General features: G+C 57.1%; 1 protein-coding gene across 1 annotated transcript; it reads left to right on the forward strand.

The window, feature by feature from the left end:
* The first annotated feature begins 1,630 nt into the window (after positions 1-1,630).
* On the forward strand, positions 1,631-16,079 carry P4HTM (prolyl 4-hydroxylase, transmembrane). Its single transcript, XM_026500802.4, has 9 exons — positions 1,631-1,969; positions 2,180-2,261; positions 10,329-10,519; positions 11,365-11,461; positions 13,078-13,240; positions 13,805-13,990; positions 14,702-14,792; positions 15,008-15,131; positions 15,631-16,079. Exons 1-9 carry the CDS (start codon positions 1,631-1,633, stop codon positions 15,849-15,851), a joined length of 1,494 nt encoding a protein of 497 aa, XP_026356587.2. The 3' UTR covers positions 15,852-16,079.
* Positions 16,080-16,169: the final 90 nt, after the last annotated feature.

Raw genomic sequence — 16,169 nt, forward strand, 5'->3', positions numbered from 1 at the left:
GCCCTTGCTGCCTCTGTCTTCACTTCCATGCACAGGGAGTCCAGTTAGCTGCAGAGCTGTCAGTTCCCACTCCATCTGAAGCAGAATACTGGACCACTGGTGGTGTTTGGTCAGCATCCCAACTTCGGCTGAGCCATAACAATTCCCATTACCCCATGGGGAGGTATCCCAATTCCGGCTGAACTATAACAATTCCCATTACCCCATGGGGAGGAGGGGTTAGAACGTTAGGACGTTTCCCCATTAGAAACGTCCATAATGTCCCCTTTGGTTGGGCAGTGTTTCTCTGTAGTATCCTAAGGAGATTGACAAGATGGTCCCTGAGGGTGGCTGGATGAGTGGAGGCACCCATGTGCTTGTGGTGAAACCTGCCATTGTGTGTAGAATCTCCAAGAGAAGGAGGTGTGCCCGCCTTTGGAGCCCCTGGCCTGCTCTGGGGAGACCAGAAAATGCAGACGCCACTTTTCTGGAAGAAAACGGGTGGGAGAGGGGCCTGTTAACAGTGTAAAGGGAAAACCACTAGTGAGACCTGACTCAGTGGTGCCGCTCTTGTCTGCCTGTCCACCTGGAGGGGTTGGCTTCTGCCCTGGGGCCTGTGCATCTCTGAGGATAATCCAGCCCCAGAAGAGCAGGGAGCATGAAAATGCCCAGGCTTTGGAACGTGGCCACTGGTATGTCCTTCCACCTCCATACCTGGTGATCATCTGAGTTTCTTTCCTCTGAGCCAACTACAGCCACACCACCCTGATGCGCCCAATCTTGTCTACTTTTTCTCTGAGGCAATGGTGTCTCAATTATAGAAAAGTTCTTTTCTTACAGAAAAGTGCCTTTCTCCCCCTTCCCCTGTGCTGGCTTTGAGGCAAGGAATGTTCCTGTGCACCAGAGCACCTGAATACCTGCTTGAATTCCTGCAGGTTGTTGTTAGGGGTTTGAGCTTCCTGGTGCCGGGGGCTCCTCCAGGAAGCCCTCTCTGACCACTCCAGACTGGATCCCACCGTCTATGCTCATATGCGACCTTGAACCTCAGGCAGCTGCTTCTTAAGGCCTGACTCCTATAGGCCTCCAAGGCATTCTTGGCCTTCTAAGCTGGTGAGCGACAGTGCCGAAAGCTGTGGGCCCTACACCATCACATGCGCGGTCGTCGGCTTCCGCGGAGCCCCCAAACCGCCGCATTATTGAGTCATCTTTTGGCACTGCCTCGTCGCTGTCACCCCACTCCCGGGAGCGAGAAAACGCAGGCCATACTTTTCTGGGAAGAGGGAAGTGCATCTTAACCAGGGGACGGAGAAACTACTAAGGGTGTTTCCTTTAACGGTGCTGCTCCTGCCTGCCTCTGCATTGGGGGCGGCGGAGGGCGTTGGCTTCTGCCCTGGGGAGTGTGCATCTCCTCCTGACAGTAGCCCACCCCGGGAAGAGAAACTTCAGCGTGGGCCGGGGTCCAGGGCGCAAGGGAGACGGAGCGCCGCGCAGGGCCGGGCGCGGGCGGCGCCGGCTGGTGCAGCATCCCCAGGCACGGTCGCCTAGAGACCGCGGCGCGCGCAGGCTACGCGGCGGTTGTCCAGGCGACGGCGCGGCGCGGCGCGGGCCTCCCCGCGGCCCCTCCCCTGGGCGTGCGCGCGACCTGGGCGCCATGGCGGCGGCGACGGCGGCGGCGGCCCCGAGGCCGGAGGCCGCGAGTCCGCAGTGGGCGCCGCCTGGACACGAGCGAGCCCGGGACGCGGCCGGGCTGGGCGACTGCGAGGACGCGCCGGTCCGGCCGCTGTGCAAGCCCCGCGGCATCTGCTCGCGCGCCTACTTCCTGGTGCTGATGGTGTTTGTGCACCTGTACCTGGGCAACGTGCTGGCGCTGCTGCTCTTCGTGCATTACAGTAACGGCGACGAGAGCAGCGACCCCGGGCCCCAGCGCCGTGCCCAGGGCCCCGGGCCCGCGCCGACCCTGGGTCCCCTCACCCGGCTCGAGGGCATCAAGGTGAGGACCCCCGTCTCGCCGCGCTCCAGGCCCTGCACGGCAAGCCCGTGACGGCCGCCGCGCAGCCCACGACCTCCACGCTGCTCTCTGCGTCGTCTGCCCCGCGCGCACCCCTCGCTCGGCTCGTCGCGCTTCGGGCCCGGGCGCCTGTACCCTCCTCGGGTGGCGCGGCCTGGGGCCCGAGCTGCCCGCGGTGCCCCTTTCCCTTAGGTGGGGTACGAGCGTAAGGTCCAGCTGGTCGCCGACAGGGATCACTTCATCCGAACCCTCAGCCTCAAGCCGCTGCTCTTCGGTAAGTTAGCTGGGCGCTCCTGGGAAGGGCCAGGGGCTGCTGTCTGGGGGCGCCTACAGGCTCGTTTTGGCCACGTGACTTCTGTTGTGAAAATGGCTGCTTCAGAGTAGCTCTTTTATCACCCAAAGGTTTCCCAAAGTGAAGTACCAACCCCCACCTTTATAATAGGGTCACAGGGTGACCTTTCTACACACCCCTCTCTGACCCCTACTCTGGCAGCTGATCCTTCCATTACAGGGCTGGGCAATGTGACCCTGAAGCAATTGTCTAAACACTTCATTGAAACCATCTTTGGACACTTCCTGCCATCATTAATTCTGTCACATTCTAGAATTGGGGGAGGGTGGGAGAGACTGATAACCAGGTCCTAACTGATCTCTGGGCCTCTGAGGAGGAATCTCACTCCCAAAGTGGATCTCGTGGTCCCCTGAGGGTTCTTAGGATGGAGTTGTGTTCAGCCGTAAGTACGCAAAACCTTCCAGCATGACCTCATTTGGAGCCAGCATTATAAGCTCACATTTTCTGAGCTCTGGTTACGTGGTAGGCTTCACGTGATCATTTCAATTAATTCTTACAACCCCTATGTGAGTGGGTGTGGATCCCACCCTCAGGTCACTGGGTGGGAAAGTGAGACACAGAGAGCTTCGATTCTTGGCCAGACGCATACAGCTAGATTAGGGGAGAAGCTAGGATTAGAACCCAGGTAGCCTGCCTCTAGAGCTGTACTCTATAGCCAACATGCTAGCTGAGAAGGCTCTTGAAGTCCTTCAGAGACCACCAGTGTCAACTAGTCTGGGTTCCCCAGACTCATGACCTTGCCCAGGATAGGTCTGCCCACCTAGCCCTGGGTACCCAGTCTCAGTAACACACTTACCTGCAGACCTGGGGCTGTTCCTGCCTGTTGGAGGATGGTGTGGGTTAGGGGCTTTAAGGAGGGGGCTGGGGACCAAAGCAGAGCATCTGAGCACATGCTATTACCCCTGGGGCAGAGGGCCCTGGTTGAGAATTATGCCGAGACCTATGAGAATGATTTCACATGCATGCAGTGTAAGGGGAAATAGGTTATATCTGTCCTGTTGTGGGAGGAGCCCTAAAAGGTTATTGTTGCTATTATTATTATTACTGCATAAGATTGAAGACTGTGCCAAGCACTATTTTAAGTGCTGGGAACACAGCATTGAACAAAATAGGAAACAAACAAACCAAAACAACAACAACACACATGCATACCTAAAGCTGACATTCAAATAAGGAGACAGACAATAAACAAACAAATATATGTGAGATGTAGATGGTGATAAATGATTGCAGAAAAATAAGGCAGAATTTCAACTGGGCTTGAAACTCTTAATAGGGTGACCAAGGTAGGCCTCCCTGTGAAAGGTATTTGAACTAGGAGCTATGGGATCAAGCCAGGGGGCTGTCAAGAAAGGGTGATCCAGGCAAAGGGAACAACCTCACCCCTTTACTGCTACACTGCCGTGAACAGGCATGTCTGAAGGGGTTGTATTCTCAGCCTTCTTGGGACCTGTATGTTCTTAATTCAGATGTATGTCAAATTAAATGAACCATGACCCATAACTGTATCCCTCACCCCCTAACAATGCAGCTGTTGCATCAAAGTCCTACAAAGCAGAGAATGAGAAACCCAAACCCCATAAAGTATAGAAAGCAGGAGAGATCTGATGCAAGATAAACTGGTTCTGGTTAAGCCATCAGATGGGTCTATGTATCTGCAAATTACAAAGGGCATGGCTGGGAGAATTGAACCGCTGCAGCAAGAACCTTCAGCTGTGGCCCCCATTTTCTCCCAACTCTTACATGGACTTTGAGTCTGCTGGTGGATGGTGTCCCAGGTTTTACCCAGGAAGTCCTGGGGCTTGCTCCTTGGTAAATGAGGTGAGCCACGTGAAGAAGAGATCAGTGATTATAGGAAGTCCACTTGTGAGGCAGGGAAAGCACAGGGAAGAGGATGTCAGAGGGGGGGCAGCTATTGAATGCTATGGTGTTGGATGGATCCAAAGAAGGAAGCCTTACCTCAAGAAGAAGCAGTGTCTGTCTTCTGTACCTGCCCGTTTATTCATCTACTGTCACCCCAAAAAGGCAGGAGGGCCCAAGGAGAATGGGCCTGCTGTGGGCTCTGCCACCTCTGCCTTGCTGCTCTTGGCTCCAAACCTGTGACCTTCAGCCCCAGGGACCCAACATGCCAGGGTTTGAGGGGTGGTTATTCAGGATGTAAGCTGGGGCAAGGGGATTGGGTTCTACCCCAGAGTGCCCCCATCTCCAGGGGAGGGAGCCCCACCACTTCATGGGGAAGACCCCATGCAACCTCCAGTCTTTCCCTTTGGGAAACATTTCCCTGTTTCGCACCTTTGTCCCTAGAGACCTGGGGCAAGTGGGACCTGGAGCACCAAGGCCCCCACTCTAAGCTCTTGACATAATACCTACTTGACTGTGGTAGGCATTTCACAAGGATTTGGACCATCAGAAGTCAGCTGAGGACTTCGTCCTGTTCAGTTCAGAAGGGAGGTGTTCCAGTTTTGAGTCATTGTCATCTCTCTGGGGACACTGCCGCCTTTCACGTGACTCACCTCTTCCTCCATCCCACCCCACCCCCATTCTGTGTCTAAACAGCAGATCAGTCTTACTACCCCCTTCCTTAAAAGTCTCCGAGATTCCCACTTCACCTCTAAGTGTCCCTTGGTGGTGCCCTCATCTCCTGCTGTGCCTTCCTCACTCCGTGCTGTCCCCAAGCTCATGCTGCCTTGGGGCCTTTGTACTTCCTGTGCCCTCCACCAGAAAGCTCAGACCTGGCTCTTCCCACAGAGGTGCCTTCTGCTCCATTGGGCCTCTGCGCACACACCCCCTCCTCAGAGACCTCTCTTGACCTCAAACTGGTTTTAAGAGGTTCCCAGACACCCTTGGATCAGCCTGCTTGGTTTTCTTCTCTGCACTTAGCATCACTGGAGACTGTCTTCTGTATTTACTTGTCATTCGTACTTCTGCCCCTAAAAGTGAGCTGCATGTGGGAGAGGCCTGATTTGTGCTGGCTGTGCAGTCAGCAGCCAGAGTTGTGTCTATTGTTGGGCATTACTGGCTGGCTGGAGGGGTTTACTGGGCACTCAGCCAGACCAGCACCTGTCTGCTTACTCAGAGTGACGTCCCACCATTCTGGCAGGTCCCCCCTGATTTGGCATTCCCTTCAAGAGCAGCAGGGGGCGCTTCCAGAAGGCCAACAAGAGTTTTATCCCATTTTCTTAACTACTTAAGGTAAATGAGTAATTGACACCAGTACACAAAACAATTTATCTTAAAACCATGCCCGCTTCATCATAGGATTTCCAAGTCAGCTCAAGAAAACAATTAGGCAGTTACTTAAGAAACTGTATTCTTGACAAACGCTGGAGGCCCAGAAATAGGGAAAAAACTGTGTGTATGTAAGTCCAGGTTTGTAAGCAGCTTAATGCAGTTTTCTGTATGGACTTCTCCCCACCCCGTGTGCTTTTCCACGGGGCTGCAGCTTGGTGAAACTGTGGGCTCAGTAAAGGTTGGGCAGATAAAATTGAGTCTGTGTGGGGCTTGACAAGCAGCATCCTGCCCAGGATGAGTATAGCCTGAGGCTTTGCACCTGCCCTGAGACAGCTTGGGCTGCCGGGGTTTGTGGGCAATAGCCAGGCTGTCATCCCAGGCCTGGGAAGGACAGAAAGGTGGTCTTGCCTACCCAGCACACACTCCCCTGCCAGGGAGCCAGCCTCCTTCGTGTCCGGGCAGAACACTGCAGTTCAGGAAGGGGCCCCTTAGCTGTGGCCACAGAAGTGGGCTTCTGCCCTGCTTGGGTCCTTCCTGAGATTTCTCTGGACTCTGGTCTGCAAATATCCATGAAGGGCAACAGCTAGAGGGTTTTATGTGTGTCCAGGGCAGCACGGGCTTTGTGTGGCTGGCTGCTGCCGAGGCTGTGGCAGGCTCCCCCTGCCTGTATGAACCCCTATTCTGGGCACTGGTGATGGTTCCACCTGCGCATGGCCAGCTGCAGATTCCGGTGGCCTTGGCTCCAGACATAGGCTGTGGTTACCAGCAGCCGAGGGCCCTGCACCTCCCCGCTTAGCACGTAGGTCCCAGTGTGCCTTCCTCGCAAGAGGTTGTGCACGCACGTGGCATCCAGCTGCAGCCATCGACGCAGAGTAGGGGCCAGTTCCACGGCCGGCAGTGGGCCTGCCTTCAGCACCTCTAGCCGCGAGTCCAGGTGGCAGTCTGAGAGACCAGAGGCTGACCCGTTGCATCGGGAGAGCCTAACCTTCACTGCTGAATGGGATCAGAGGAGTGGGGTGATGCGCAGGGCCTCTAGGAGTACCCCCATCCCCTCCACCTGGTGAGCCACACCCTCTTTGATGCTCTACTCTTCAGCCCTAGAGAAGGGCTGAAGTCCTGGCTGCCACCCTCCTAGGCAGATTTGTTTGGTGTGTTCTTTTAGCAATGCCACTCTTATTAAAGGCATTTATTTCGTAGCTCTAACCAGGTATAGCATTTGAGTGTCCCCTCTTTCATTTTTCTTACACCGAGCTGGGAGCTGGGATGGAGGCACTTGTGAGGTGGGTGTAAGGGGTGCTGGACGCTAGGGGCTCACCAAAGTCGCTGGCACAGAGCACGTCCAGGACCTCGTTGGACGAGCGGGCGTCCTGCAACTCACAGTCCCTGCAGCTGGCGCGCGGTACTGGGGGAAGGGGCCGAGTGAGGCTCCGCCGGGAGCGAGTGGGGGAGGGGCCACCAGCGCCGGAGGCGGGGGGTTGGGCCCTCCCTCTGGCCCCTTGTTCATCCTTTCTGAGACCCGCTGCTGTGGCCGGTCCCTTGTCTCCCCTACCAGGGAGACCTGTGTACTTGGCCCTGCGGGCAGTAGCTTGGGAGGGTGGGGCGCTGCCCGTGGGCCGGGGCTGGGAGCCGTGCGGGAACTCACGTGGGCGGCCCAGGCGGGAGCCGTTGGAGACAGCCGCGACGCAGAGGCCGTGGCCGGCGGGGAAGCGACCGCAGTGCAGGATGGCAGGCCAGGGGTAGCCGTAGCAGGCCATGATGGGCGCACAGCTGGCCTGCACGGCCTCACACAGGCTGCGGCACGGGTAGATGACCCTGCGGGGTGGGTGGGGGGGGGGAGGATGGAAGGAACGGGGCGAGGGGGCGCTCAGGACCCTGCTTCCTGGGCTCCGGGCTGGGCCCCCCTCCATTCCTCCCCTGCCCCTATCCCTCCGCCCCCCGCCCCCCGCAGCTCCCAGTACAGAGCACAGCGAGGGACTGCGCGGTTGCTGGGCAACGACACCTGGTCACCTAGCAACGGCTCTCAGCCGGGCGTGCCGGGCTTGGGTCTTACAGCCCCCACCGTCCTCACGTGGCCCGGGCTGCTTTCCAGCTTTCCAGCGCACCTCCCCCTCCAGCTGGGGCGAACGTCCAGTGCCGCGGAGAGGGGTGTATACAAAGGGCCTTGCACTCTGGGCCTTCACTCCCCATCTTGAAGGGAGAAAGCAGGGCCCTCCCTCTTGTCCTGAAAGGCCTGCGGGAGACTGCAGGTTCTGGCCAGGGCTGGGTTGGCAAAGAGCAGAGGCCGGATCATTGGATTTTGAAAGAACCCATTCTTGGTGCCACTGGCATGGTCACCCTGAGGTTCTGGCAAGGTCCTTCAGTCTGCAAAGGAGGAACTCAAGGAGCTGTTTTTCACGGGGTAGGTTAGGCTGGGGAAGAGGACTCAGCCTTGCGATCTCTGGACTCAGAGAAAAGGCGCTCGATTGAGCTCCATCTCTTGCCAGGATCTCTTGGGCAGACAGCTTCCACACTTCACCGGAGAGGGGCTTCCAGCCCCCCAGCCCAAAGCGGCCTACCCATTTGCCATACCTTGACATTGAAGAGCCCTTGATGCCAAGGGTGCTCACCATTGGTGGTCCCCTGCCTATGTCTCCTCTGTCCCATGGGCACCTGCTCCCCTGGGCCAGGAACACCCTGACAAGACAATCCTTCATTTCCCTCCCCACCCTTGTCGGCACCCAGCACTGAGAGGTACGTGGCAATGGTTAGTGAACAGGCCCTGGCAGAGGAAAGTGCCTCCCCCCACACACACCTAGGAGCCCCTGCCCTACCTGTCGAGGCACACAGGGGCAAAGAGGGAGCAGAGGAAGAGGCGGGCATCAGGGTGGCACTCCCTGGCCAGCAGGGGTAGCCAGCTGACTGACTGCTGAAGAGCCTCGGCTGCTGTATCATGATCCAGCAAGTTGGGCAGCCGCATCTCTGTGTAGCCGATGTCGTGGCACAGTGCCATGGCTTGGGGAATGGGCATGCACCGTGTGGGGCCCCAGGGAGCCCCTGCTCCGCTGTCACCCCACAGCACCACCAGTGCCACTAACAGCCACAGCCCTTGATCCATCACCTGCTTTGTCTGCCTTGTTCTTAATGGGCTGAAGCTGAGGCCTTTATAGGTCTGTGCCCACACCCCAGGAGCCAGTGTTTGTGCAGGTCCCAGGTGCTGGGACCCATCTGGTTAGGCCCCAATGTGTCGGCCTGGGCCATTTGCATTTGATTAGCACGCTGCAGGGAACTGTAGAGGTCGGTGGCATCTTTGGGCCTGCGGATTACCAGCACTTAATAAACTGAAGAAACCTGGGCCTGTGTTTTTTCTTTTTCTGGTTTACTGTTCTTGTTTGTTTATCTAGTTTTTAAGCTACCAGGAGGTGACTGTTGAATAGCAGCTCCGTCTAACCCATTGTCCGGAGCTGCGCCCCCCCGCCCCCCCGCAGTGGAGGGCTCACACCCTTTATGGGTTTGCTGGGTGGGGGGTCAAGCAGGCCTGGGTAGGGGCCTTTATCCTGCCCTCAGTGTCCTCACCTCTGGGTCATCTATCTAGGGAAGCTGAATTTGGTCGTGAGCGTGGACTCGAGTACAGCAGCCCGGGAGGCTCTGGGCTAGTTGCTCATGTCTCTGCCTGTTATGCGTCATGGATGAGAAAGGCAAATTGAAGGGGCCCGGCTTCCTAGGATGAGAATGGGGATTAAGGAGTTGATGACGTGCTTAGGACAGGGCACAGAACTGTACCACCTAAGCGTGATTTGCTGTGATAACCACTAAAACCCTTCCAGTCCTGGCTCTGAGCAGCCATTTTCCTTCCTCTTGGCAATGCCTGGAACTTAATGCCAGGAGTATAGCCCAGAGAGGTGGTAGACCGCTCTGCAGTTCTGAGGGGTCACTGTGACAGCAGGGTCCTGCCTCCAGCCAGTTCCCCTGTGGGCCTCTTGGTCCCCTTCTAAGGAAGTCCTCTCCTCCAGAAACGACGGAAGGAAACAGGGCCCACGCTCCTGTCTACAAGTGCCTGGGGCCACTGGGATGTGGGCTCCGCAGGTGTGAGACTCACTTTCCAGCTTGACCAAGCTGCTTGTGCAGCTGGTGTGGGGGCATCCAGCCACTGAAGCCAGGCCCCAAGCCTGCCTGGCCTTTACTCGGACTTAGAAAGCAAAGGACACCCGGGACATCTTCTCAAAGCATCTGCTAAAAACCTAAGAGACCCCACTGACGGACATGCCGGCACTGGGCAACTCAGCCTGGGCAGATGGTCGGCGCCCACTTGTGCAGGAGAGTGGAGGGCAAGGACTGGCCTACGGCACTGAAGGTTTTACACTTTGTTTTTATTTGAACAATGCTGGAAAGCAAAAATGAAAACAAAACACAGTCACCATCACCCCACTTTCAAGTATGTACCCAATCAAAAGTGGAGGTCAACCCTCTGGCCTTCAGTCCCACCCCAAGGTGGGCGAGCCCCTGCTCAGCATAGCTCTAGCAAGCTTCCCTTGGCTCCCCTGGGAAATGTGTGCTCTCAGCATCAAAGAAAAAAGCCCCACATTCCGAATGCTGGCCAGCCTTTGCAGGACAACTCAATCCTGGGGTCAGAGTCCAGAGTAGAGGTAAAGAGGTGTGTGAAGTCCTGACCTGGCGACCACCAGGGGACAGGAGTACCTAGGAGCTCTGCAGAGAGGAAGGTACTGCTTGCATCAGTGCCCTGGCTCAGTCCTTGGCCTCACCCACCTCCTCTTCTGGCAGAAATCCCTGGCTTCCTGAGTGACGAGGAGTGTCGGCTCATCATCCAGCTGGCCCAGATGAAGGGGTTACAGCGCAGCCAGATTCTGCCCACTGAAGAATACGAGGAAGCGATGGGCACAATGCAGGTCAGCCAGCTAGACCTCTTCCGGCTGCTGGACCAGAACCATGATGGTCGCCTGCAGCTCCGTGAGGTTGGGATCCTGGGGCCTGGAGTAGGCCCAGGGTGGGAGTGCCTAGAATTGTCTTTCTGGTGGCCTGCTCAGCCCTGGCCCCAAGAGTCAGTTGCCATCTCAGATCAGCTTGGGCATGCCCAGTTCCAGGGGCCCCTTCTCCTTCCCTGGAGAGCCCCTTGCTGCCTTAGGATTCCCAGAAGGTGGCAGGAGAATCCCCCTGGGGGTGATGACATTCATTACCACAATTCCTGGGTGGTGTGCCATCCGTGGTATGGATTCGTGGCTGCCATGGCTGGGGACCGTACAGAACTCATGGTGGAGGGGGTGGCAGGTCGGAGGGTAGCCAGAAGTCTGCATCTCTCTTTTACGTGTCTCTCACGTAGGTCTTGGCAGGGTGTAGGGTCCCTTGCCTATACAGAGTGCCCCACTGAGCCTGGTCTTCTTGACAAGCCTGGTAGTCATGCCCTGGCCAGGCCTCCCCTTGGTGCCTGTACCCTGTTTGCACCGAGGCCTTGGCCTCCCCCATCTAACCTGGAGTATCTGGGTGGGTCACAGTCCTGTGCTTCATTCTGCCTCCAGCCAGCTGACAGTGCTGGCCATGAAGGCCACAGTCCCAACAGGGCCAGGAACGCCTATGGCCCACAGGTCTCCTAGCTGTCTTCCTGGCCACCTCCCCAGATGCCTGTGGGCCTCTCTGCCTACCCTCCCTTCAGCTCAGGGACCTCGGGCTCTGTCCCGGGTCCTCACCCATTACCCCATCACCTGAACCCTTAGCCCTTACAGCAAGAACTGGGCGGCTGGCTATGCTCTGGTGGCCCTCCATCACTGGCGCCACTCCACTGAGGGACCATCTTGTGCTTTAGGTCCTGGCCCAGACTCGCTTGGGAAATGGACGGTGGATGACTCCAGAGAACATTCAGGAGATGTACTCTGCGATCAAGGCTGACCCTGATGGTGATGGTGAGCTCATACCTCGCCACAGTTCTGTTCCTGTGAGCCTCCTGTCCCCTGTGTACCCAGCTTCTAGAGTAGCCAGAGATGAGGAGGTGAGGATTCAGCCTGGCCCTCACTCCTGGGCAGTAGGCTGGCTCCTCCCATTCGCCTTGGGGACAGTCTAGAGGGCAGTTCTTGGAGGCCCTTTTGACCTCGACAGGCGGAGTCTGGGGTCCAGGAGGGGAATTACTGGCAGTGTAGGTACCGCAGGAGTAGAAGACCGGTGAGGCCAGCTGGAGCTTGGCTGTTGCCCCTGCTCCGTCTGCCTCTCTCCAGCCAGGCACGGGGTCTTCCCCAGAAGACACCCTCTCTGGTCTAACTAAGATCTTGCTTGCCTTCCTTTTGCTCACCTAGAGTCATGCTAACTGCTGGGGGTGGTTTGGGTAGGGGAGCTGTCATGCAAGTGCCCCACCCCCCTTTGGTAATAACTCCCAGGGCGTTACTGAGGTGAGGTCATCACTCACATGCCCAAATTCTGGGCGAAATGGGGAAGGTACAACAGTGAAATAGGACTCGGAAGAATGGTCCCATGGCTGGTGAACCCAGAGGGAAGGATCTGACCAAGACCTGTGGCTGGAGGGGCATCGTGCTGCTCCTGCTCGTATGAACAGAGCCCGTGACTGGCCTCCAGGCCTTGAGTGTTCCCCACCCTCGGAGAAACCTGGGCCAAACAATAGAAGGCTTCTCCCTTAGGAGTACCTGAGTGGCTGAGTTGGTTAAGCGTCAGACTCTTGATCTCAGTCCAGGTTTTGATATCAGGGTGGTGAGTTCCAGCCCCATGTTGGGCTCCACGCTGGGCATGGAGCCTACTTAAAAGAAAGAAAGAAAAGAAAGAGAAAGAGAGAAAGAAAGAAGAAAGGGAGTGAGGGAGAGAGAAAGAGAGATAGAAGAAGGAAGGTAGGTTTCTCCCTTGGTTCAGCCAGGATAACATGGACACCAGCTACTCTTCCAGAACCCCAGGAAAGTGGAGCTCCTGCTTTGTGGGTTGGGCAGGCACAGGGGAGAGTGTTCTCATTTGGGAGAGTGGCCTAGCTTTCTTTGTTGAGGTTGACTGCTAACTCAGCAGGCAGGACTGGCTAGATAGATAGATATATTCCATTCAGGATGGGACCTGAGATCATAAGGGAACTCCTCCTGGGCACCAGCCCTGGATTAAACCTAACAGCGTGGAAGGCCCTGGATGGAACCCAGCACTGACTGCTCTTTCTTCACCCTCTGTAGGACCAGAAGGTAGCCACCACGTGCTTTAGAGTCAGGCTGAAGGGCCAGGGGCAGTCCTTGGGGGACTTGGCCATATGGTTCAAGCTTCCCTTGGTCACTCAGCTCTGGCCCTAGTAGGGGTTGGGCTCCTTCTTTTGGGGGACCAAATCCAGCTTTAAACTGAGGAAGTGAACTTCCCCAGGTCTTCCTGTAGGGCCTGATGTGGCAGAAGCCAGGTTCATCTGACCCAAGAGTCCAGGTTGGGGGACAGGTGCACGTGGTCCCCCAGTGGCTGAGGCCAGGGAGAGGTAGGATGGTGCAGCCTGCTGCCGTGACCTCCTCACAGGGGCTTGGGGGGCACTGATGATGGGTGCCCTGCGCAGGAGTGCTGAGCCTGCAGGAGTTCTCCGACATGGACCTTCGGGACTTCCACAAGTACATGAGGAGCCACAAGGCGGCGTCCAGCGAGCTGGTGCGGAACAGCCACCACACATGGCTCTACCAGGGTGAAGGTGCCCACCACGTCATGCGTGCCATCCGCCAGAGGTGAGCCCCTCAGCAGGAGCAGGCCATGGGGGGCTCTCACAGAAGTTCTTGGCTGGGGCCAAGAGGACAGGCTTGATTAGCCAACTCGGAATTAAGTTCTACTTGTTAGACCGGGATTAGGACCCATTAAAAGACAGGCAATTAACAAAGGCAAATTACCCCTCATTGTGGGCAAACAATATACATTTGGGATTAGAAATAGATTGGAATGTTTGTGTTTTGCTAGTTAGAGAAATGACTTCTTATCTCTGTCCACAGGACCCCCTGCCCCTGAGCAGCCAGGGGTTTTAGATAAGCAACCTCCTTCCTGGAGGGAGTGACCCCCGCTCCCAATTTAGTGGAAATCTCATCTTCCCCACCCAGCGTGGTGTCTGGCATCCAGGGAGAAGTGCTCATGAGTAACCCCTTCCTGTTCCTGCAGGGCCAGTCTGGTCGGGGGTTGGAGGGCCTCAGGGTTTCCAGGGGAGGTGGGCAGGGGCAGAGCTTGTGGCAGGTCCGGGGTCTGGCTTCTTCAGGGTGCCACCTTGCATGGGACTGCCCAGCTGAATGCCTGCTGCCCACCAGGGTGCTACGCCTCACCCGCCTGTCACCTGAAATCGTGGAGCTCAGCGAGCCACTGCAGGTTGTGCGGTATGGCGAGGGAGGCCACTACCATGCCCATGTGGACAGCGGGCCTGTGTACCCAGAGACCATCTGCTCCCATACCAAGCTGGTAGCCAATGAGTCTGTACCCTTCGAGACCTCCTGCCGGCAAGTACCTCCCACCCGGGGTGGCCTTCAACTCCCAGACCAGGCATTCCCATGACATAAACACAGCCCTGCCCTAACGGTATGCCCCCTGTATGGGGCCAGGAGAGCACTGGGCCGTCCTGATTGAGGATACCCCATCTCTCTCCCCAGTTTGTTTACCAAGTGGCAGGAAAGGGGTGGCCATCTTGTCTTAGTGGCCAAACTAAGGTACCTACAGATGCTGAAACTTGTCCCCAGAGTGCTGAGGCAAGGCTGGGTCTCTAGCTTTTTTGGCGCCCCCCTCCCCTGGATCTCGATTCTCCTCCACTGCTGGAGGCTTCACCTTCTCCTTTTGAAGCTGTGTGCCCCTCCCCTGCTCAGGCACAGAGGCAGGTCTCTTCTCTTCGTGTGACTGCTCTGGGTCAGCCCCTTCTACTCCCAGCCAGCCCTCCTGCAGGATTGTGCTGCTTCTGCTAGCCTACCTTTCCCAGCCAGCCACGTAATTTAGCTAAGTGCACCTGTGATCTTGGTCACACAAAACATCATGACACAAAGAAAGAGACTGGATTTGCGGGAGGAAGGACAGGCTAGGGACATCTTGGCATTGACTTGCAGTGTTGTCACTCATCTCAGCCTGCCCTTCTGGCCCTTGGGAACCTGGGCAGCTTATCCTGCCCACAGGTCAGCCCGTGGGAGTGTCCACAGCTGCTCAGTGGGCCCCCTGCTTTACAGCTACATGACGGTACTGTTTTATTTGAACAACGTCACCGGTGGGGGCGAGACTGTCTTCCCTGTAGCCGACAACAGAACCTACGATGAAATGGTAAGGGCCAACCAGGCTGTTACTCTGGTGGGATGGCAGGGCCTTGGGCAGTCATAGTATATACCCCTCCAAACTTGGGATGACGGGCCCAAGTGATCCCTTGGGCCTTGGGCACTTCTGACTGGTTTTTCTCTGGCCACTTTTGGCTGCCTGGCCTTGGCTCTTGGCCATACAGTGGGGGAGGTTTGAAAACCCCACCATCCTGCTGCCTACAGAGTCTGATTCAGGATGATGTTGATCTCCGTGACACTCGGAGGCACTGTGACAAGGGGAACCTGCGTGTCAAGCCCCGGCAGGGCACAGCAGTCTTCTGGTACAACTACCTGCCTGATGGACAAGGTGAGGGCCTGTAATCAGGCCAAGGGTGCCTTGAGGGAAGCTTCCCTTTATCTAGCCCAGATGGCCACCCCGGTGGGATGTTTCCGGCACCGCTACAAATGTTTTTCTGCCCCTGGTGTACCGCAAAAATCATCCTCAGTGACTTTAGCGGCCTGCACCTGTGTAGCCTCCTGGGTTATCTAGACCCCTGTGATTGATTCCACAATGCTCCAGCCTTCCAGCTCACTGGGGCTGGGGACACATCTGTCACCAACCCAGGCTGCGGACAGGGCTGGCAGCAATAAAGCTGATTTCAGAAGACCAGTAGTGTTGTCAGTGCATTAGTTGGAGAGAGATGCTGAACCCCCAAGGAGGTTGTGGGGCCGGATTTTGCCACCTATGTGTGCACAGCTGGGCCCACCCTGGCCATGCCCTTGGCCTGTATGAGGTCAAGCTCAGGTGAGCGCAGCCCAGAGTCCCTCTGGTCATCTCCCTTGCTCACACCTTCCTCCTCTCCTAGGTTGGGTGGGCGACGTGGACGACTACTCGCTGCACGGGGGCTGCCTGGTCACAAGCGGCACTAAGTGGATTGCCAACAACTGGATCAATGTGGACCCCAGCCGGGCGCGGCAGGCGCTATTCCAGCAGGAGATGGCGCGCCTGGCCCGCGAAGGTGGCACTGACTCCCAGCCGGAGTGGGCCTTGGACCGGGCCTACCGCGACGCGCGCGTGGAGCTCTGAGGGGAGTGCCAGCCTCAGCCCCCAGCCCCAGGCCGCCCGCCGCCCCGGGTCGGGGGACCTGCCTTCCCCCTGTCCAGATGCAGGCCAAAGGCCTGGCCGATGTCTTGCCCCATACCCGCCTCCAGCCGCGATTAGGGCACAGTTCCTATATTCGTGTTATTTATTGTGTACAGATCCATGCTGCCCCCTCAAATAAAACTATACGGCTTTGAGCCGCCGGGCCGAAAAGCCGCAGGTGGTGTTGGGGGGAGGTAGATCGGGCCATTAGGAGCCCGCCGCTGCGCTCGGCAAGCGTTACGTCAGAGGGAGGGGCGAGGA

The sequence above is a fragment of the Ursus arctos genome, unplaced genomic scaffold (assembly GCF_023065955.2).
Source record: "Ursus arctos isolate Adak ecotype North America unplaced genomic scaffold, UrsArc2.0 scaffold_14, whole genome shotgun sequence".
Taxonomy (NCBI): Eukaryota; Metazoa; Chordata; class Mammalia; order Carnivora; family Ursidae; genus Ursus; species Ursus arctos.